The 25,000-nt window shown below is 41.3% G+C and overlaps 1 protein-coding gene across 2 annotated transcripts in view; it reads right to left on the reverse strand.

Moving 5' to 3' along the window:
- Positions 1–25,000, reverse strand: part of LOC115014861 (protocadherin-1-like) — a 167,371-nt gene that overhangs the window by 35,599 nt on the left and 106,772 nt on the right. Inside the window, exon 5 of one of the 2 annotated variants that reach the window (XM_029441964.1) lies at positions 6,871–9,002. The exons of the other annotated variant lie outside the window; for it this stretch is intronic. Coding sequence (XP_029297824.1) covers positions 8,944–9,002 — 59 coding nt within the window. The 3' untranslated portion in view covers positions 6,871–8,943. Of the gene's footprint in view, positions 1–6,870; positions 9,003–25,000 lie in introns of those variants that run through there. 2 annotated transcript variants of the gene reach the window in all.

Here is a 25,000-nt window from a genome sequence, read left to right on the forward strand (position 1 = left end):
CTCAACTCGTCACTCTCTCTCTCTCATGTGTTCAATCCTCCTCTCTTCTTATCTGCTGCTGCTCTACACCTTCAGCTCCACCTCATCCTCCTCTTCTTCCTCATTCACTGTTTTCATGCTATTGTTTCTTCTATAGTTCTCTTTCTAGTACTCCGCTCCTGTTCTCCTCATCCTCACATTCTTGATCTTGTCCTTCCCTACTCTTCCTCCTATTGTCCTCCTCTTCATTCTCTACTAATCTTCTTTTGCTTCTTCACCTCCTCCATCCTTCTTTCTAACCTCCACCTTTCTTACTCATCTCCTTTTATCACTCAACCTGAAACACTGCAAATCTTCTGTTTACTCCATCCTGTCCCATGTTTCTCCTGACCTCTCTCCCCCTCTTCCTCCCCCCACTTCTCCCCCTCTTCCTCTTCCTTCCTTCTCTTATCTCTTCTGCTCCTGCTTCTTCTTCCATCTTCCTTTCTCTCCAGGTGACCGTTGAGTCGATACAAGGGCTGTAAGTCAGCAGGCTGGAAAGAGCTTTACGCTGTGTGTGTGTGTGTGTGTGTGTGTGTGTGTGTGTGTGTGTGTGTGTGTGTGTGTGTTGGGGAGTGGATTATCCAGGTTCCAGGACTCGGCACTCGCCAGCAGCCGAGCGGAAAGCTTTAATGAGAAGTCGCTGTTTGCTGAGGACAGAGTGGGACACACACACACACACACACACACACACACACACACACACACACACACACACACACACACACACACACAGAGACTCATATAGACTCAGAGAACCTAAAAACACACGTTAATACATGTACACACACACTATGATACACTCTCCCGCTCGTAAACACACACACACACACACACACACACACACACACTAACCAGTGCAGTAATGGGATTTGGAAGGTTTTCTCTATAAACCAGTCTGTCCTCTGTCTCCTCTTTAAGGAAGACTGTCCAGACCAGAGCACACAACACACACACACACACACACACACACACACACTCACGCTGCTGGCGCTACAGTGCTTCAGACTTCTGGGCTCAATAATTATTTGGAAGCTTTGTATCTTTGTCGTTTTTGTTTGTGTCTGTTTGTGTGTGTGTGTGTGTGTGTGTGTGTGTGTGTGTGTGTGTTGGCTCACTGCTAACAGTAACAGTCTGGTTGAGTTTTGAATGAGGGCAGCAGAAGAGACTTTACAGCCCAAACGGCTGTTGATCCAAACATATCTTGTGGAATGTTCCTGTGATTGTTAGAAACATGAAGTGATGTCATCTCGTTATTTTAACTTCAATTCGATTCACATTCATTCTGTTCTTTGTTGGCATTGTAGTGCGCAGATATCGTGGCCAAAGCCGACATGATTTAATGTTGTAATACAATTAACAAGGACACGCAGGATCAGTGATGAAGACGAGGTGAGACTCAACAGAGCTGCAGCAAAGGAAGAGGCTTCCTGTTCGTCTGTGTGTTTGAGGTTTTACGTTTTATTAAAGACCCCCCTCTTCTGAAAATCACGTGCTCAACCTTCATATGGTGCTGAACAAGAAGTCAACTCCATGGCTGAAGCTTTCCTCTTTGGAGCCGCAGAGTAGCAAAGATTCACGTCACACAGTCATACGTCACACACCTGTACGTCACACAGTCGTACGTCACACACCTGTACGTCACACAGTCGTACGTCACACACCTGTACATCACACAGTCGTACGTCACACAGTCGTACGTCACACAGTCGTATGTCATACCCGTACGTCACACACCCGTACGTCACACAGTCGTACGTCACACAGTCGTACGTCACACACCCGTACGTCACACACCCGTACGTCACACACCCGTACGTCACACAGTCGTACGTCACACACCCGTACGTCACACACCCGTACGTCACACAGTCGTACGTCACACAGTCGTACGTCACACTCCCGTACGTCACACACCCGTACGTCACACTCCCGTACGTCACACTCCCGTACGTCACACACCCGTACGTCACACAGTCGTACGTCACACACCCGTACGTCACACAGTCGTACGTCACACAGTCGCACGTCACCCACTCGCACGTCACCCCCTCGCACGTCACACAGTCGTACGTCACACAGTCGTACGTCACAGTCGTACGTCACAGTCGTACGTCACACACCCGTACGTCACACACCCGTACGTCACAGTCGTACGTCACACACCCGTACGTCACACACCCGTATGTCACACACCCGTATGTCACACACCCGTACGTCACACACCAAAGGAGCCCAGCCGGTCCACTTCCATTATCGTAACACTACGGCTGAACTAGGGCTACATTTGACCCAGAAACAGACTTTATATTGAAGCTGTTCCATCTCTACACTGTGGACACGGTGAGTTTCAGCTTCAGTCAGACTCATTTGCATATTCCTAGAGACAAGCATTCTTAATGAGGGGAAAGTGTAGAGTTATAACAAAGACATTTTAAGGCTCGAAGGGAAAAAAATTGTAATTATGTAACTTTGAAGAGTTGAGATTTATGAGTTTAATAAATGCCTGCAGAGAAACTTCTTCACTGGTGTTTGTGGGGGGGGGGGGGGCTTCAACAGCACATATATCTTAATGATACACAATGACAGAGAGGACTGCAGGGGCTAATGTGTTGGGGGAGTCATTTCAACGATACCAAATAAAGGCACAACATATTATAAATATGGAGCCTCTCTAATATGTTTTCATTCCAATAATATGCGCAGTCTGTATTTTGTTTAATAGTTCATGGAAATTGAGATAAATAAGTGATTCAATTGAAGTAAATGAAGAATTATTTGTTAAAAGTTACGATCGTTTGATGTAATTCATGTCACTGTAAGGATAATATTTTATAAAAAGGCGACATTATGATTTCTGTTAGAACGATGATGTAGTTTACTGTTGCTTTAAGAAAAATAGGTATCTTGTGCTCATTGAGGTAATAAAGTTTTATTTATTTTTTGAGGCTCAAGTAAAACAGAGACACACAGTTTTATTATTATTATTATTATTATTATTATTATTACCGTTACTACCGTCAATATTATTATTATTTCATTTTTATTTATTCTTATTATTGTCAATATTATTATTATTTTTATTTTATTATTGTCCATATTATTATTATTATTAATTATATTATTACTGTAACTACCGTCAATATTATTATTATTGTTACTTTTTTATTTATTATTATTATTGTCAATATTGTTATTGTTATTAATTGTATTTTTGTCTTTATTATTGTCAACATTATTATTATTGTTATTATTGTTGTTGTTATGGTTATTATTATTTTTATTATTATTATTATTATTATTAGTATTATTACCATTACTACCGTCAATATTATTATTATTACTTTTTTATTTATTGTTATTATTGTCAATATTATTATTATTTTTATTTTATTATTGTCCATATTATTATTATTAATTGTATTATTACCGTTACTACCGTCAATATTATTATTATTGTTACTTTATTATTTATTTTTATTATTGTCAATATTGTTATTGTTATTAATTGTATTATTGTCTTTATTATTGTCAACATTATTATTATTGTTATTATTGTTGTTGTTATTGTTATTATTATTTGTATTATTATTATTATTTTAGGCCTCTAAAGATAATTCAAATACATTAAAGTGAGAAGGGAAACAACACATTAACATCTATGACGAGAAGCATTGTTGTGGAAGCTCAGCAGTTGGTAGCTGTAGAATGTGCCGCAGTATTGTGGGATGGCAGTGGGTGCAGTGAATGAGATACGCAGGCTGTCAGCATACGAAGCCAAATGGAAATCCAATGTGTACTTTAGATTTGGGCGATAAACTTCTGCATCACTGAAATGTGGAAATGTGAGAAAAACTACTTCCTGCCAGGAGAAGTATTTGTCTCCACGGAGGAGGAAGTGTCTGAGCCGCTGCTCCACTCGGACACACGGGGCTCTCTGGGCGGCCATGTTTCTTCAGATGATCCATTCTCACAGCCAGTTTGAGTTCATAAACTCTGGCCTCTGTGTGACCCAGTGTGAAAACAGCCGAGTCACTTTGTTCATTTCATATCAACGATCAACACTTAGATGTGTGATGTGTGTAGTTTGAACTTCACTTCTTTTAAGGTCCAGTACTCGTAGTGCTCCAAGAACATAAATCATCCGTGTGTTGTTTGTGCTGCCGAACACCACGGCCACAATATATCTGCTGTCTGGTAAAATGAGGTGAGGAAGCGAGGTGAAGATCGTCAGGGGGGGAACAGTTCATCCAGATAATGTAAACCAATGGCTGCCACCACATCGTGGGCCTGACTCAGATTGTTTGAGTTCAAGTTAAAGACCTTGAATGCATCCAGTAGACAAGAAAGGAAGTGTGTCTGTAACTTAGAGACCTCCCTCCTCATATGTTAATGTATGCACCATATGCTGCCCACGTAGTGTCTTTGTCACGGACTCTTTCTGCGAACGAGCTCACTCTGAAACGTGTCGCAGTTCTGTGGATGTGAAAATGACGGTCGTGCAACACCTGGTGGTGAAAGTGATGATGATGCAGAAGTGACTGAAATCTTCATTTACAGCTCACAGAGTAAACTTCACCTCGGTTCTTTATAACACATACGTTTCCTTTGTCCTGTTTACCAGATGGTAGCTTTAACTTTATAAATACACTTATTATATTACATTATGTTATGTTATAATTACTGATGTATGTATTGGACCAAACTATGAAAATAAGATACAAGTTGCCACAAACGTGAACAATTCTTTGACCATTTGTTAAATATTTATATGCATTGAGTATAGCATTAATAATCATTATGTGACTTGAACTAAATATGGCTTATGGACACACACACACACACACACACACACACACACACACACACACACACACACACACACACACACACACACACACACACACACACACACACAGAAACATGCATGCAGTGACAGTTTATAAACGGTTTATAAATGAAAAACACCTTTTGTGTTTATGTTTCTGCACCAATGAGCCGCCGCTGGTTGCAACCACAAACACACACACACACACACACACACACACACACGGAGGTAAACAGTGGGAACACGTTGTGTACCATCTCAGAGGACGAGGGAGCAACAAGAGGACAATGAAAAGAGTCAGTCAGACCTCAAAAGAAAAAGAAGTAGAAAACTGGACGTAAGTCAGACGTCTGTTAGTTTAACGTCACACCCGGTGTGTGTAGGGACAATATCTCTGCTTTATGTTCGTCGTCATTTATTCACTAAAACTGTTCATTTTATTTTTGTCTGTAAACAAACTTCACACCTCAGAGAGGCAAACAAACCTTTTGCAATATTTCACATTTCTTTTCAAATGTTCTGCATTTCCACTCAAGTTTTTATAATCCACACGTTTAAAATGCTCAAAAAAAGTGGATGGAATCTCCCCCCCCTCTCTGTCCCTCTGTGTCTCTCTACCTCTGTATCCCTCTCTCTCTCTCTCTCTCTCTGTCCCCCCCCCCTCTCCCTCTCCTGTCCAGAGAGTTGGATGGTGATTAGCGTTGGGATTCTGGGACTCTGGCCTCAGTTTTCATTAACAGCCATAAACACAGTTCTGCTGCACCACTGAGACCGACCGCAGGCTGTGTGTGTGTGTGTGTGTGTGTGTGTGTGTGTGTGTGTGTGTGTGTGTGTGTGTGTGTCTACATCTGGGCAAGCTTTGTCTGTGCTTTGATGACAAGAGTGGTGTGAAAGAGAGAGAGAGGTGTTGTTTATCATGGCCGTAATTAAGCCCGCCGTTCGGCTTTAATTAAAATATAACAGCAGCACACACACACACACACACACACACACACACACACACACACACACACATCTTTAGCTCTCTATTTACCACAAAAGATAAGGTTAAAAAAAAAAACAGAAACCAGAGAGTGGAACTTCCCCAACGGTCTCTAACGAACAGAATATTTGACTGGTCTCCTTAATCTGCAGATTTGAACCTGAACACATCAGCAGCTGATTGTTTGTCTCGGCTTCCTCTGATTGGTTCATTATTGGTTCATTGCAAACTGTAATTGGCCGGTTCCCTTCATCATTACAGCGTGTATAACCTGTGTGTGTGTGTGTGTGTGTGTGATCAGTGGCACTGATTGATCCTGGACTAAACAAAAGCCTATAAGGAACAGGCACACACTCTGACATGACTTATAAAACACCGGGCTCCTTTTTAATGGTGACACCACACTGACCACAGGGGGAGCTTTCCAGTTTCCAAGAGCACCTGCTGTTTTGGTTCATGGTGCAAAGTGGTGTGTCCTGTAAACATAAAGGTGTGTTGATGGATCACAGTTCTGGTCTCATAGTTCTACATCAGCCGAGCCAATCACAGAGGAGCAGAACAACAACATAACACCGGAGGATGTCCTGGTAATGTTCTGCATAAACCGGGAGTTAAAACTGATCCGTGCAGAAGTGCACAAATACATTCAAGCTCACACACACACACACACACACATACACACACACACACACACACACACACACACACACACACACACTGTATTGTATGTCATGTATTTGTGTGTAACCAGGTGTAGAGTTGTCACTGAAGGAGAAAATTAGTCAGAAAATGACAGCACACACACACTCTTCAGACACACACACACACACACTTTCAGATATTTTCACTGCCTCAGTGACTGCATGATTTATAATAATATGGATATAAAATATCCTGAATGCGTTTTCTTTCTCTTCGCTCCTTCGTCACTCTCTCTCATTAATGGCTCTCACCTTTGACCTTTGACCCTGGTTCTGACCACTTCACGCATGTGGAAACATTCAAATAAAAACACTAAAACACAGAAAGTAAACCAGCACGTATGATATCAGCACTTGTTTATTGTAATAAAAACCTCTGAATACAAAGTACATTCACAGGTACAGCAGCAGGTCGCCGAGCTGCTCTGTTTGACTCCTACAGCAAACCAGTGATGACTACAAATATTCAAACTCGAACACCATTTTACAACTTTATATCCCATAAACATACTGTTATATTTCAGAATAAACACACTGTTGTACTTACATACAAGTCAGATCAACGGTAACAGTAAATCTTCTGTTACTAAGCTGTCGTACTAACCAACCAGCTGAGTCCTACACGCGTTTTATTTACTGGAAAATACAAGAAAGTAGAGATCTGACTGACAGGTCAGGGACCGTTTCAGTCTTCAGATTTGATTGACAGGTCAATAGATATTCTAACTGCCAAGATGACTGGTTAAACTCCATGAAAAACAACTTTAAAAGTTGGATTGTTTGTCTTAGAGAGAAGTACAGGAGAATGAGGGGTGATAAAGATGGAGAGCGGATTTGGTTCAAATATGCATTAGCAGCAGTTAGCTAGGTTGCTAGCTGGATAGCTGGATAGATAGATTGATAGATAGATGCTAGATACGTGTGGATTTCAATACTTCCTCTGTAATGAATCTGAGTCGCAGTTATTATATTTTCTCTTGTAAAGTTGTAACAGTTTTAGAAGCGAAGGACAAAGACTGGAAGGAAGGGGAAACTACTAGCCTTGCTTTAGTGAGGCTAGCAGGGAAGCTAAGCTAACACATTTGACAGGCGAGTTAACACAGAGCATTAGCGCCTCTCGTTGGTGAGCTGGGTTTGCCCAACAATACTCATCATTTTAATAATTTATCACCTATATTTTGGGAAATGTTGAGATTTGGTGTAGTTTATGCAAATGACTAAATTCCTAAAATTATTTCAGGTAACACTAAAATACCGCTTGAAATTTAGTAAATCAGGGTCGACTACGTAGCACCTTGGTAGAGGCGTTAAAACAACTTAACAGCTTGAAGACAAACTTCTTCTACAGATTCCTTAAATTTGGGAAACTCTAAATAAATGTCAGCGCCCTCTAGTGGAACAAAACAATGTGTTGAACATACTGTTTGTACCACTTCAAACATATCTTTGGCATTTCCGTCATTTCTTGTTGCTTCCTTACACTTTCAAATTCTGACATTTCTGTGACAAGCTATTTGTTCAGTTTTGATGAAGCTATGCTAGCAGTTTCCCTCTGCTTCTAGTCTTTGTGCTAAGCTATGCTAAACACGTCCTGGTCGCACAGAGATGAAGGTGATATTCTGACTCTGCTGCTCCTTTAACTGGAGACACATGTTTTAATCGAGAAGGGATGAATGAGTGAGACGATGCGGACCAAAAAGATTTCCACGACAGCTCCTACCAGAGTTTCTATTGGCCGGTGAGAGGAGGTGGGTCGGCTGATTATGTGCCGTTCACCCTGTCCTCCGAACCCTGACTGTCAATTATCAACTTCAGGCACCAGGGCTACCAAAACATTCAAACAAAAAAGTCTGAAAAGGGATTGATTTGCCCATAAAATGTGACACTGGGAAAACAAAGTGGAACGACAGTTCTCACAGTGCAAAAACAATTAAAAAAAAGGGCAACAAGAGCAAAAACCCATGAAAGGTTGAGCCAATAATCCACTGCGACTGTGACGAGTCCACTTAGGCTTCGGTTAAATCCATACAGAGAACAGCGCAGCGTCGACAAAAAAGTACAAATCCACCTCCCGAAAAATGGTCTACAAAGGACGTGGTGGGAAGAAAAGACCCCAGAAGAACCAAACACCATTAATTCCGTGTTATTCGGGACATTTTCTCCAACAAAAATGTTTTTCCTTTCATCTGTTTTTTTGTGATTCGATTCTCCTCGACGGAAACTTGTACCAAGAATGTGCAACATGAAGCAAAAAAAGCAGTTCACGACCACAGGCAAGGAGGGAAGGGAAGAGAAACATCCTCAGAACTGCAGCAGAGAGGAAAAAAGCTTGAGGACTTAATCTGTTTTCTTTTTGTAAATCAGAGGAGGAAAAAAAAAAAGCTTTAGATGCTCTTTGTGTCTTTAGTTTTGTCTTAAGGCAGTCTTTTTTGTCCGGCCCCTCTCTCCGGCTGGGCGCTCGACGACGCTCCACCTACAAGAGGATAGATACGCACGTCTTACACCTCAGGTAACGCAGCGCAGAAAATACATTCCATGCAAAATGTCTCATCAATGAGGAAAAAATAATGTCAATCAAAAGAGGATTAATTCAAAGCTGGCTGAAGAAAAAAATAAAGCTTAAAAAAGAAGCTAATCAAAAAATGTAGGGGCGGTTTGCAGAGCCACAATAACGCAAAATGAATTCTTAGATTTAAAAGAATGCAGAAACTCACAGTGTCACAGTTAAATGCAGAACTTATTATATTTACTGGGTAAACACAAGATGTCTGCCGTTACTCAAGTGAAAACATGAAATGGTCAAACTGGATGCAACACATGAGCGCTAACTCTGACACACAAATTAACCTCGGCGTCCACTACGACCTGGCACAACACAAAACATTAAAGCATATTCTTTCATCAGCCTACGTTATGATAAATGCCACTGTTTACATTCATGTGTGCATGAGAGTTCAGTGTGTAAAGTATAAAATCATCTGATGAAAGTCTGTAAACTAAACGTTATTATTACAAATCTGACTGCAAGAAAAGAGTGTGAATTAAAGATGTGCCTGTAGTACTAACTCATGTAGAGGTTTGCTTTTATTGTTCAGATCCTGTAGATTTCTACATTTATTGTTTAAAAAGTCCGATAGTTTATATTTTAATTTCACCGATTGGGGTTTAAATCTTCACAATAATGCTCCACTGGATTGTTTAATTTTGATCCGTCAACTCCACAATAAACTCCACTCAAGTGACTTCCACTGACCTGGGGCCTGCTTCTGACTGAGTACAGCTGAAGTGTTATGAGAACTCAAGGTGTGTTCAGGCTGCGTGTTACCTGCTACCTGCAGCTTAACGTCTGCACATTCATCGGCAAATCTGTGCCATACGGCAAAAACTCACTTCTCACTGTGAATGCACCAGAGTGTGTTAGTACTCATACTGTACCAGAAGTACAAATACTCTCATCTAATACTCTGTGAGGCTTACAAGGCTCTATGAATCATGTCATACAGTGGGCCTGGAGGTACGTGCACACTCACAGTGTGTCATGACCTTGCATTTAGTTTGTGTGTGTGTGTGTGTGTGTGTGTGTGTGTGTGTGTGTGTGTGTGTGTGTGTGTGTGTGTGTGAGAGAGAGGGGTCACATTTTAACTCGGGGAAAGTGGAACGTTTAATGTGCACACACACACACACACACACACACACACACACACACACACACACACACACACACACACACACACGCAGTCAGAGGTGCTGCTGCAGTTTTCAGGGATTGCAGTCCTTGTGTAATCCTTTCCTCACTTTCCTCCTTTTCTTTCACTCCATCACTTCTTCCTTTCCTGCTTCCTCTTCTTTTCCATCCATTTACTCTTCCTCCTGACCTCATCTCCTACTTCCTCCTTTACCTTGCTTGCTTTCCTTCTCTTTTATTCTTTCCTTCCCTCATTCTCCTCCTAACATCACTTCGCTCCTTTCACTTTTCTTCCTCTTCATTTCTACCTTCCTCCTCCTCCTCCCTCCCTCCCATGGCGGCAGCATCTGTTCATAATGAAACACACAGTTGGACGTCGTAGTCGTTTAGCGCCTCCTCCACGCTAACTGCTCCAGAGGTTACCCCCCGATGGGCGCGTTTGTTACACATCATCAGCACCTCCCCACGACCTTCCCCCCCTCCACCGTGCCACCTCCTCCTCCTCCAGATGCCATTGATCTGGGAAGTGGGTCACAACAGCTCTGAATCAAAGCCAGGTTACACAAGGCCCTGAGGCGGATACTGTATGTCATTTAAGCGTGGGTTAATATTGAGGGGGGAGATAAAGAAATGTGCAGACTGACGTTTGGAGCATGTGCAGGTTGTGATCACAGAGCACGCAGACCGAACAGATGCTGAAAGTGCTGAGGGTAAAGATCTGGGCCGCAACGCCTCGTGGATCTGTAAATATAGGACTGGTGTTCTGGAAGATGCACGGAATACATGTGGGGGTATTTTCTTTTGGTATCGAGGATGAATTTGATAAAAACGTATTCTAGTGCAACACAAGGAAATGCATTTTACTGCTGATTCTAAGAAATAGATTAACGACTGGCAATGCATTGGACACCAGAAGACATGAATGCATATTCTTCACTAATAACGTCCTAATCCCTCGAACCAGCTAGTTCCAAATATTACAAACTTTTTTATCATAATTTTAGTGTAGATTTAAAACCATGACCACATTAAGAAGGAAAGGCCTTGTGTGGAAATGTCTCTAAAACGACAACATTTCCACTTGAAGCTATAAAAACATATAAGTTTGAATATTATACTAACGATGATACAACTTCAATGGAAAGTTGGACCAAGCTGATCCACCCCAGAGTATATTTAACAACGTCAGACTAACTAACAACAAGGCTGTTTACAGGAAACTAATGTGAAAATCAAGGTTCAGGAGATAAAAATATATTCATAAAAGATGCAGCTGCCTTGAGCGTGGCACATCATTCTCAATCTTAGGAACACAACTCAAGGTTCACTTAATATCGTTTGCTGAAGACCGCCGTCGAAGGTGGTTCAAAGCTACTGAACTTTGAGTAGAGAATATTTCATTGCACTTAAGTACAGCATGTTATGAATCGTATCACCAGACACAATACTGACTTTAGAAAATCCTGCAAGCATTTTTTAAATGTATTACTACAACGTCTGAGAGGATGGTTGAGGTTAGGAGAGGTTGTGGTTGGTGCTGATGATGCTTAACAAGTTTAGAAAAGGAGGCTTGGAACAACAGGGTCGCCGGTTCACATCCTTGTCTGTTCTCCCACATTAGCACCATTTAAGTGCCCTTGAGCAAACCCCTGTGCTCCATCAGATCATATACATATATCTGTGGTTGTATTGAGCAAAATCCACCATCCCAGCCTCCACCTTTACACCTTTGGTTCAAGTTGTCCTTGGTTTGGAGTGGCCCTCCAATCAGAAAACTACAAAGGGTTGTGGGAAAATAAAAAAAGATACCATAAAAGTGGAGAAACCACATTTAATGAAAGTAAGGTAATGAACTTGAAACACACTTGCACCTTGCTACTTGAAAGACACACACTTTCCTGCATCAATGTTGGCATTGGACATAAATCGTGGGCTGCAGAATTGTCCAATATGAACATAAAGGTCAGAGTACAGCTTAGTGAGTTCCAGCAGCCTGATTAGTTTTCCAAAGTGATAAATTCATTTCTGCAATGGAATTTATGTCTTCAAGTTTTCATATTCTAAGTGAGAGGCAGATTTGGTGTATCTAAAAGCAGAAGAAGAAATGCTGTACTCGGGTTTATAGAGTCAAGACAGTTGCCCTTGCTGTTTGCTGTGGATAAACTGAATCAAAGTGGGAAAACAAACACCAGGGCTGTGTTCATAGAGAAAATGTTATACAGCCTTAAGTCAATCAGTCTGCTCAAAGAACAGTTTTTAAAAAACATGAACCACTTCCAAACATTTAAGCATTCAGCCTTCCTCAGAGAACAAAGCTTCAAATAAACCACAGACCACATTCAAGCCTCCACTAAAGGTTGTTCAAACTTTAATTGAAAAACAAGCCACATATTTGGTTTTCTTCCTTTTGCATTGGGTTGTTAACCAGGAGGACATAATATCATCTATTGGAGGGACCAAATATAATTAGAAAGATTTCTGGCATGTCTCTGAGAAATGTAACAGAAAGACTAAAAGCTCAGATGTTTTAGTTGTGAATATTATAAATATACTGGTATTTTGGCCTTTCCACAGTTAATGAGAAATTAGTCTCCACAATTCTCCTTTCCTCTTTACTCTAAATACGGTACTACACTGCTCTTATTAATACTGTGAGAATGATAAATATGTGTTTCTCCTTCAAGGACGCTTCACAATTATATTTTGTACCCTGAGCTGCTTTGTATGCAGTCAGCGTTTGTTGTGTTTTTGCTTTGTTTCCTTTTGCAGATTAAAACAATGTTTCTGACTCTCAGCAGAGGTCGGAGGTCAGCGTGGAGCGAGAGCAAGCAGTGCTTCAGAACCATGCTCCAGGACGCCGAGACGAGCTCTGCCGGTGGCCGGGGGCTCCAGAGGGGGCTAAAGAGGTTTCCCACTTGTGTGCTATAGTTTGAAATGGAAACTTTAGGTAGAGAAACCCTTGCCAGGTTTCTGCTGGCGGTCCAAGGTCAAACCACAGACCTTCTGCTCCCAAGCTTCTCTAACGTTTATAACATTTGCGTTGAACATTGAAAACAATTGGAAGTTTCAATGCAAAATTATCCAATAATGAAGTTTTGTTTGCCAAGTAGAAGAGTAAAGGAATTTGACAAAACATTCCCAACTCAAGGTCTACCAACCACCAGAACATATCACACAGTTCTTAAGATCTCTCATATCCGTCCATTAAACATAAGGCTGCAGCGAGTTAGCTTAGCACGAAGAATTAATAAAGTGGCAAACAGCTAGCTCTGTTCAAAGGTAACACAATCCGTTACAAATTAACACGTTATATCTAGTTTATTCAACCTATAAAATCACTAATGTGACAAACTAACTGGGACTCGTAACTTCCTGTCATCTCTGCTGGAACTTTCTCTGAAAGAAAGTCTGGCACATAACGGTACAAAGGTAAATTATGTTTTTACACTTACATTTTTGTACAAATCATTGATTAATTAACTTTAGAGGTGCTGATTGGAAGATTATGCCAATTTTGGACAGAGCTGTAATTCGTTGTTTCAAGTTTTTGTGCAAACCTAAAATATTCGCCTGCTGACTGAAGAGTCGTAACTTCTGAAAGGTCCGCTTGATTAGGATTGTTGTTCGGCCTTTGAGAGGGTGCATGTCAGCTATAGATGTACAGCATCTGTATGTACTGAAGGTGAAGTGAAACCTCAACAGATCAGGATAACTACGCTACAAATTAAAATGCTACTTGTGACCTTTAAACAGCATTGAAATCTGACATGTGCAGAATGTAAATAAGGTAAGCTTGAAACCTTCAAGGATGACAGAACATGTCACAAAATCTGCTCAGGGCTGAAATGGGCTTTGTTGGAGCCCTGCTGAAGTGAAAACAACAACCCTGAGGCGAAATGTAAAGTGGAGAAACATCGTTGCCTGCCATCCCGCCGGCCGTTAGGTTTGATCAACTAATTTAGTGCTCGATCACACTCTGAATGTGGGGGAACGGAGGGCTTAATTAAACTCAAGGCTGACGAGAAAGGCACAAATAATGTCTCCAATACTGAGATAGACAGGTAGATAGATAAGAAGTATGTTCATATGGGATGGGTGTAGAGATGCATCAAAAGGCATGCAACATATGATTAGGATATCTTCGGAACAACATACCTCAAACCTCCCCGTACTAACCCTAACCCCATACTAACCCTAACCCCGTACTAACCCTAAACCCGTACTAACCCTAAACACATACTAACTCTAAATCCATACTAACCCTAACCCCGTTTTAACCCTAAACCCGTACTAACCCTAAACACATACTAACTCTAAATCCATACTAACCCTAACTCCGTACTAACCCTAAACACATACTAACCCTAAATCCATACTAACCCTAACCCCGTACTAATCCTAAATCCATACTAACACTAAATCTGTACTAACCCTAACCCTGTACTAACCCTAAACCCCTACTAACCCTAAATCCATATTAACCCTAAATCTGTACTAACCCTAAACCCGTACTAATCCTAAATCCATACTAACACTAAATCTGTACTAACCCTAACCCTGTACTAACCCTAAACCCGTACTAATCCTAAATCCATACTAACACTAAATCTGTACTAACCCTAACCCTGTACTAACCCTAAACCCGTACTAATCCTAAATCCATATTAACCCTAAATCTGTACTAACCCTTACCCCGTACTAACCCAAAACCCATACTAGCCCTAAACACATACTAACCCTAAACACATACTAACCCTAAACCAGTAATAACCCTAAACCCGTACTAACCCTAAACCCATACTAGCCCTAAACCCGTATTAACCCTAAACACGTACTAACCCTAACCCTGTACTAACCCTAAACCTGTAATATCCCTAAACCCATAGTAGCCTAACCCTAAACCTATACTAACCCTGACTCACACTGAGGGACTCAAAGAATTATCCGATCCTTGATCCAATTCTAACATAAAGTTTGATGAAGTTGATGAAGTTGGGTATTGTCGGCATAGAGGGTAATACCAAAGACAATATGGTTAATGAAGCTTTGATATCAGGACATATTTGATGAAACAATGACAGGAAGTTTCTGTAGATAAGTTTTCCACATTGTCACCATTGGAATTTGTTTTATCACCATCTTTAAAGTGTACAAGGGTTGAGTGTTTGATACTCAAAAAAGATGATTTCGGCATTATACAGATTTATGGTCAAATTAAAATTACCCCTCAGCGTCTGCAGTGAGTTTTTAAGTAGGAATACAACACATGTTTAAATGCCAAATTATGATTGTAGAGCAAAATACTAAATCGTTAAGTAATAGAAATAAATCAAATATTGTTAAATAATAGACATGTTGCAAATATGATCTAGAAGACCTTATTCAACCGCCTAACTAAACACAATACTGTTTGTTGGCATCATCATCTTAACTTGGACGCGTTCTGAACATTATGCTGATATTTAAACTGGTTAACAACAAAACTCTCAAAGTAGACGACTGTATCTTTATAAGCAAGCGTCTCAAAGTGCTCATAGTTTTTCACAGTCAGTGTTCCAGTGTGCCCGAGGTGTTCTCAGGACTTCAGATGGAGGGTTAACTGACATAAAGACCTCTTTTAACACAACATCTCCATCTCCAGCAGCTGCACAAAATAGAAAATATAAAAAGGCATTTTTACCTGCATGAAAAGTGTTGTATGGCTGCATAAAAGAAAGAATTCAGCGCTAAGTAAAATCACAGTGTGGCTCGACACCTCTCTGTGTCTGTCAGGCCTGTGATAATGTAATGGTCGCTGTCCAGCAGTGACTCCATTCACAGCTTATGGCTTCTTTTTCACACTGTCTACAATAGAATAAACACAGTGCTGCATGTGACGCTCGCTGACTGTTTGAGTGGATTGTCCTCTTTAAACTGTCCTTTTGTCCTGGATGAACCGTACTGCCTGGGGTGTCTGCTGGTTTAGTAAGTGGTTAAATTTGTTCAAAATGCTGATTTTTGTCGCCCCAGGCAGCCAGTTTACTACGACACACTACTTTCTGAGACTCAAGGTTGTTTAAGTTAAAGCTACTAAACTAAGGGACAGATTGTGATAACGGTTAAAAATACTTTAAAGTTTTATGTGAATACTTGTTACTGTGGTGACTCGTGTTGCACGTCACCTTCGTCTTTCTACTTCCTTTTTTGAAGTCACTGTTTTACTGTTTATTGTCTGATAAATGCAAGACTATAACCGGAACAAAGGAGAACCTGCTTTAAACAAACTTGGTTTGTAATTGTACGTAAAAAGTCTGAAGGTTTCTACTGTTCTATATAGAGAGTATCTTTACTCAAGTAAAGTACTTTTATTTGCCTCTTTTACACCATCAATCACAGGGCTCCTTTTGTATAATGCAACTACCCACAAATATTTTGGAAATAAGAAATCAGATGAATCTGACAAACGTTCTTGATTTGTTCATATGCAAAAGTTAGAATCAAGTCTGTGCATAGAAAGAAGAAGAGGCCCAGACATTATTAGACATAAAGAGTTGCAAATCAATATAGATAATAGAGATACAAGATCTAAACTATTTACATCCAGCTTCTCATTATATCCATATTTTCTTTTTCACAACATCTTATATCAGCAGGTAAGATTTCTTTGAGTTCTGATACGCACAGGTACACCTCATGCTAATATATTTATGTATTTGTACCTTAGTTTTTACTTTTCCACAGCTGACTGAGTCACAGCACTGGGCCATCCGAGTTCCTTTAAATGTAACGGCAGCGATGAGCTCTGACTGACTCGTCAGTTATCAGCTGTCTGTCAGCCGGAAGCTTTTCTTGGTATCATCCATACAGTCTGTCTGTCTATACCACTTCATCCGTTAGCATTAGCTTATTGCCTTGCATTCGATAGCATTGTCAGCCGTATTGCCGTCTTTATTAGTTTCGGGCTGCTTGTTGTGCTGTTTTTACGTAGCTCATCCCTTGAATTTATGTTGTTCTTTATGTGCTGCTGTTAAACAGATTTACTGTGGAAGAGGCTGAGGAGCGCGTCTCAGATGTGACAGCTGAGAAAGAAAACTGCTCAGACTGCCAGAGAGACTCCATTTTGGAGAATTAAATCAGTTAAATGGCTGTGGGCGAGCATAGAGAGGGAAGCTGGATGTGTCCGCAGGGCTGAAGAGCTCTCAGGAAAAACGCCTCAGTTTCTCCTGCCAAGGCTGAATCTTTATTCTTTCTTGCTGCTTTATTGGTGAAGCTCTGACCCGTCGCTCTCTCTTTCTCATTTTTCAAAGTCGATTTTCTCTCTTAAGTGTTCTGCTCTCTCTCTCAGTTCTCCGCTTTTTCTTCCCTTTGCCTCTTTTTTTTAAATTTGGTCAAATCGCTTTCAGCTCTTCTGCTCCCACTTTGACTTTTATCTCCTTTTTCTCAATAACTCTACAGCACGCAGACAGACAGGCAGACCCAGATGAGATGGAACTGGACTGAAGATTTAAGGTTTGCTTTGGATCCCACGGTGTAAAGGCAGAAGAAATGTAGTCATTACTTGAGCCTATTAGAAGTGCTTTAACATACAGTTTGAAGCCACATTTATCTCATTCTCTTTATTCTGAATCACACAGGGAGTGGGAGTTCGTTATAACAGATCCCTGCTGTGGGCTCGATGAGAGCAGGGACAGTCAAAACACCGAGTAGGAAGTGGAAGTAGTTGTAGTAACCATAGCATTAGTATTAGTAGTACTAGATCACTAGCAGCAGTGGAAGTGATAGCAGCATTTGGAGTACAAGCAGTAGTAGTACTAGATCACCAGCAGCAGTGGAAGTGATAGCATTATATAATGCAGTAATACTACTACTAGTAGTAGTAGTGATAACAGCATTTGGAGTACAAGCAGTAGTAGTACTACACGTGGTTTTATTAGTAACAAACGTTAGTAACAAGGTTCTAGAGCAGTCACCCCTTTGTTCCCAGGGTCCATGTTGTCGATATAAACTAACAGTGTAAGACATTGGGAAGGTTTGTCCTCGTAGTTTGAAATGCATTAATGCTAAAACTCTTTTGAGCCACTGTGGAGATATCAATGTGTTTCAAGGAGCATAACATCAGCAGGCTAAGAGCTGGAGGGGATTTCAACATGTTGAAGAAGATAGAAGGAATTGTACAAACAGTGACTGTGGTAGTATCAGCAGTACGAATGCTGGTCGAAGTATACAGTAACAGTAGTATCAGTAGTACGAATGCTGGTCGAAGTATACAGTAACAGTAGTATCAGCAGTACGAATGCTGGTCGAAGTATACAGTAACAGTAGTATCAGTAGTACTAATGTTGGTTGAAGTATACAGTAACAGTAGTATCAGCAGTACTAATGCTGGTCGAAGTATACAGTAACAGTAGTATCAGCAGTACTAATGCTGGTCGAAGTATACAGTAACAGTAGTATCAGCAGTACTAATGCTGGTCGAAGTATACAGTAACAGTAGTATCAGTAGTACGAATGCTGGTCGAAGTATACAGTAACAGTAGTATCAGCAGTACGAATGCTGGTCGAAGTATACAGTAACAGTAGTATCAGTAGTACGAATGCTGGTCGAAGTATACAGTAACAGTAGTATCAGCAGTACTAATGCTGGTCGAAGTATACAGTAACAGTAGTATCAGTAGTACGAATGCTGGTCGAAGTATACAGTAACAGTAGTATCAGTAGTACTAATGCTGGTCGAAGTATACAGTAACAGTAGTATCAGCAGTACTAATGCTGGTCGAAGTATACAGTAACAGTAGTATCAGTAGTACTAATGCTGGTCGAAGTATACAGTAACAGTAGTATCAGTAGTACTAATGCTGGTCGAAGTATACAGTAACAGTAGTATCAGCAGTACTAATGCTGGTCGAAGTATACAGTAACAGTAGTATCAGCAGTACTAATGCTGGTCGAAGTATACAGTAACAGTAGTATCAGCAGTACGAATGCTGGTCGAAGTATACAGTAACAGTAGTATCAGTAGTACGAATGCTGGTCGAAGTATACAGTAACAGTAGTATCAGCAGTACGAATGCTGGTCGAAGTATACAGTAACAGTAGTATCAGTAGTACTAATGCTGGTCGAAGTATACAGTAACAGTAGTATCAGCAGTACTAATGCTGGTCGAAGTATACAGTAACAGTAGTATCAGCAGTACTAATACTGGTCGAAGCAGAAGTATACAGTAACAGTAGTATCAGTAGTACTAATGATGGTCGAAGTATACAGTAACAGTAGTATCAGCAGTACTAATGTTGGTCGAAGTATACAGTAACAGTAGTATCAGCAGTACTAATACTGGTCGAAGCAGAAGTATACAGTAACAGTAGTATCAGCAGTACGAATGCTAGTCGAAGCAGAAGTATACAGTAACAGTAGTATCAGCAGTATGAATGCTGGTCGAAGTATACAGTAACAGTAGTATCAGCAGTACTAATGTTGGTCGAAGTATACAGTAACAGTAGTATCAGCAGTACTAATACTGGTCGAAGCAGAAGTATACAGTAACAGTAGTATCAGCAGTACGAATGCTAGTCGAAGCAGAAGTATACAGTAACAGTAGTATCAGCAGTACTAATGCTGGTCGAAGTATACAGTAACAGTAGTATCAGTAGTACTAATGTTGGTCGAAGTATACAGTAACAGTAGTATCAGTAGTACTAATGCTGGTCGAAGTATACAGTAACAGTAGTATCAGCAGTATTATTGCTGGTCGAAGTATACAGTAACAGTAGTATCAGTAGTACTAATGCTGGTCGAAGTTTACAGTAACAGTAGTATCAGCAGTACTAATGCTGGTCGAAGCAGAAGTATACAGTAACAGTAGTATCAGCAGTACGAATGCTGGTCGAAGTATACAGTAACAGTAGTATCAGTAGTACTAATGCTGGTCGAAGTATACAGTAACAGTAGTATCAGTAGTACTAATGCTGGTCGAAGTATACAGTAACAGTAGTATCAGCAGTACTAATGCTGGTCGAAGTATACAGTAACAGTAGTATCAGTAGTACTAATGCTGGTCGAAGTATACAGTAACAGTAGTATCAGCAGTACTAATGTTGGTCGAAGTATACAGTAACAGTAGTATCAGCAGTACTAATGCTGGTCGAAGTATACAGTAACAGTAGTATCAGCAGTACTAATGTTGGTCGAAGTATACAGTAACAGTAGTATCAGCAGTACTAATGCTGGTCGAAGTATACAGTAACAGTAGTATCAGCAGTACTAATGCTGGTCGAAGTATACAGTAACAGTAGTATCAGCAGTACTAATGCTGGTCGAAGTATACAGTAACAGTAGTATCAGTAGTACTAATGTTGGTCGAAGTATACAGTAACAGTAGTATCAGTAGTACGAATGCTGGTCGAAGTATACAGTAACAGTAGTATCAGTAGTACTAATGCTGGTCGAAGTATACAGTAACAGTAGTATCAGCAGTACTAATGCTGGTCGAAGCAGAAGTATACAGTAACAGTAGTATCAGTAGTACTAATGTTGGTCGAAGTATACAGTAACAGTAGTATCAGTAGTACTAATGTTGGTCGAAGTATACAGTAACAGTAGTATCAGTAGTACTAATGTTGGTCGAAGTATACAGTAACAGTAGTATCAGTAGTACTAATGTTGGTCGAAGTATACAGTAACAGTAGTATCAGCAGTACTAATGTTGGTCGAAGTATACAGTAACAGTAGTATCAGTAGTACTAATGCTGGTCGAAGTATACAGTAACAGTAGTATCAGCAGTACGAATGCTGGTCGAAGTATACAGTAACAGTAGTATCAGTAGTACTAATGCTGGTCGAAGTATACAGTAACAGTAGTATCAGTAGTACTAATGCTGGTCGAAGTATACAGTAACAGTAGTATCAGTAGTACTAATGCTGGTCGAAGTATACAGTAACAGTAGTATCAGCAGTACTAATGTTGGTCGAAGTATACAGTAACAGTAGTATCAGCAGTACTAATGCTGGTCGAAGTATACAGTAACAGTAGTATCAGCAGTACTAATGCTGGTCGAAGTATACAGTAACAGTAGTATCAGCAGTACTAATGCTGGTCGAAGTATACAGTAACAGTAGTATCAGCAGTACTAATGCTGGTCGAAGCAGAAGTATACAGTAACAGTAGTATCAGTAGTACTAATGTTGGTCGAAGTATACAGTAACAGTAGTATCAGTAGTACTAATGTTGGTCGAAGTATACAGTAACAGTAGTATCAGTAGTACTAATGTTGGTCGAAGTATACAGTAACAGTAGTATCAGCAGTACTAATGCTGGTCGAAGTATACAGTAACAGTAGTATCAGCAGTACTAATGCTGGTCGAAGCAGAAGTATACAGTAACAGTAGTATCAGTAGTACTAATGTTGGTCGAAGTATACAGTAACAGTAGTATCAGTAGTACTAATGTTGGTCGAAGTATACAGTAACAGTAGTATCAGCAGTACTACTTGCAGTAACAGTTAGCAACAGTAGTTTACAGTAGTAGTGGAACTCGTGTTATTAGTACTGACAGTAGGGAAACCAGTAGTAATAGCGGCCAATTATAATCAGTACTAGTAGAAGAAGTTACCATGTTAACAACAGTAGTGGTAGCAGTGACAATAGTAGCAACAATAGCAGCATTGCTAGAAGTGTTAGCAGTAGTGTTAAACCTGTGCACACGAGAGGATGTTCAAATCTTAACTGGTGTTCATCAGGTGGAACCCCACAAACATGACGGCACATTTAACCCATCTTATATATGTTATTCGTCTGAGCGCACACACCAGAGGACTCAGTGAAGACGCGAGACGACCTGCCAAAGATCTTCTGGTGTGAGTCCAGCGTTAGGGGTTTATGATTAAAGGGGTTTCAGTTGTTTGTGAAATGCAACAAAAGGTCTCTGGCAGGACACGAGTGACACATCTTCTCATTCATCTCCAGCCTGCATGTCAAACTAGCAGGGGCAGGAAACAGGAAGTTCATTGAACTGCTTCCTCTCATGTGTGACCACGACAACAATACACCTTCACTCCCCTTCAGACACACACACACACACACACACACACACACACACACACACACACACACACACACACACACACACACACACACACACACACACACACACAAACAGCTCTTCATTTACTGCCTGTTGATGCACACTGAAGGCGAGCAGCAGAGCAAAGTGAAGTCAGACAATGAGCCGAGCTGTGCGGCACGTCGTGACCTCGCCGACGCCATTCACCGACAGACAACAGAGTCTGGAGGCGGGGTCGAAGCTGACCCTGTGGCGACGGCACGGCTCGTACCTTCGCTTTGTTTGCCTTTCCTTTCCGATTCCCTCACACAGCAGTCTGTGCCGCCCCGCTCTCTGTCTGATCTCCTCAAGCTTTCACAGTTCAACCGTCTCGCGCTCCAGTTTGAAAGAGAAGAGGAAATAAAAAAAGCCTTTTCAGGACTAAAAAAAGAAAGAAGATAAAAACTTTTGGAGGGCTGCCTTGGCAGAGGTCGCCATGCCAGCCTCAGCCAGCCCAATCCTTTTAACAAGAACGCCTCCTCTTCAGCTCCTCCGTTATCTAAAGAGATCCTGCTGTGTGTGTGTGTGTGTGTGTTCGTCGGTTAGCATGATGACTCATGCTTCACATCTATACTTGAAGAAACAGTGATTGACTCAGAGCATAATGGCTCCAGCCTTATTGATAAACGGTGAGTTCATGCAGGCGAAGCAGACACACACGTATCTGGTTATGATGTCAGACGACAGGTTATATTGGGGCAGTTTATCGATCCTCCGGCAGCACTCACACACAGAGACGGGATTTGTTCTGGAAATACGCTCGGGAGAATTCACAAAAGGATTGCACGGATTCTGAGGCCGCTAAAACCTGCACAAATAAGACAAACAGAAAGCGTGTAATTCTCAGCCACAAAGGGTAAAAAAGCACCTGAACTGCGCTGCCAAGCAAAGACTGTAATAAGAATTGGAACCTGGGGTTCTCTGTGATGCAGAAAGTGAGGCTCTGCTTCATCCCGTTGAACAGGATGATCAGTGAGACGGAATCAGCAGGATCGGAAAAGGTTGAATGCTAAAAAGTTCTTTGTTTTAAAAGGTAGAAAATGGGAATGACAGTCGGGAAAATGTAAAGAAATCCTGATCTGTGTGTGTGTGTGTGGGGGGGGGGGGGGGGGGGGGGGGGACGACATGTTTTGTGCTTTAATGAGCTCTGCATGGACATTAACATGAGACTCTGAGCGCAGAACAAAGCGGCCAAACAAACTTGGTTGGTCAAGTGAGCCCACAATTAGGTCAGAGGAGGAAATAGCTGCTGTATCGCTGCTGAATTTGTTTCAATTCCAGATAGGGTTGAGCCACTTCACACACACGCACACACACACACACACACACACACACACACACACACACACAACCACACACACAACCACACACACAAAGAGAGAAGCAGCAAACTGCATAACAGAATAATAAGGCAACTTCAGATGCTCTAATGACAGTGATGAATAGCGAAGGTTGCAGGCGCCGCCGCCGAGGAAAAAGCTCTTTTCTTTCTTTCTTCTCTGCACAGACACACACACACACGCACTCACGCACACACACACACACACACACACACACACTCACGCACACACACACGCACAAATGGTCAACATATTAGTTAAAACTGAAGATTTAGACCTACAAACGCTGAAACAAACGGCGATCGGCGAGGCCAAATGATATGTCGGATGACCAATCAATCGGTTGTTATGGCAATCTGAGATCTTTGTGTGTCTGCCCAGCGGGGGGATCTGATTGGTTCTGATGAAAACAAATCAACTCAGACTGGACCAATCGCTGTCAGAACAAACTGCAAATAGGAAATTGACTTCCTGTCAGTACCGATGAGATATCTGAGGAAACAACTCCATACGCACACACACACACACACACACACACACACACACACACACACACACACACACACACACACACACGAGGCTGTCAGCCTTAGATTCCAGCTGCTGTTCCTGAACACAGAGCATTTTCATACAGAACACTACAAATGTCAGAAAGTCATATGTGTAGTGTGTGCAGGTCAGCGTGTCGACCCTCAGGACATAATGTTGTTCATGTTGTGGACATGCTCTGTGTTATACTTCCTTATCCTGCAGCAGCTGGACAGTAAAGTGTCTTCTGTACCATGTGATGCTGTTAAAGCAGCCTTTAACAGACTAATAGGTCCTTCTTAATGGTCCTTTACGTCTCAATATAACACCGTCCTACTGTCTACGTGTTATAAAGCAGCAGGTGTGTGTGCTCCTGCAGTATCTGTGATATTGTTTGAGTTTCTGCACTCGACTTTTCCACATTAAGCAAATCTCCATTTAGATATGTAAGTGAGCACACACTGCCGTCTCTATGTGACTGTAATCATTAATACAATCACACCAGACGAGCTCCCGTCTAGTTCCCTTCTTACCTGTACTGTCCTTGATATGAGACGTGTTTGTGGGTCTGATACGTGCTTATCAGTGTTTTCACTTATCAATCCACAAGGGAGATAAAACTGTAAACACTCTGTAACAGTGGAGAAGTTGACTGACAGCTGTCAATCTCAACAAAGATTACAAACACAGTTCAAGCCGACCAGAGAGGGACAGGAGGCACATCTGGCAGGACAGCTGCGGCCGGCCCGACTCTGTCCCGTCTGTCTCTCTTCCTGCCTGTCTCTCCCTCTCTCTCTCTCCCTCTCTCTCTCTCTCTGTCCCGTCTGTCTCTCTTCCTGTC

Source organism: Cottoperca gobio, chromosome 10, assembly GCF_900634415.1.
Source record: "Cottoperca gobio chromosome 10, fCotGob3.1, whole genome shotgun sequence".
NCBI lineage: Eukaryota > Metazoa > Chordata > Actinopteri > Perciformes > Bovichtidae > Cottoperca > Cottoperca gobio.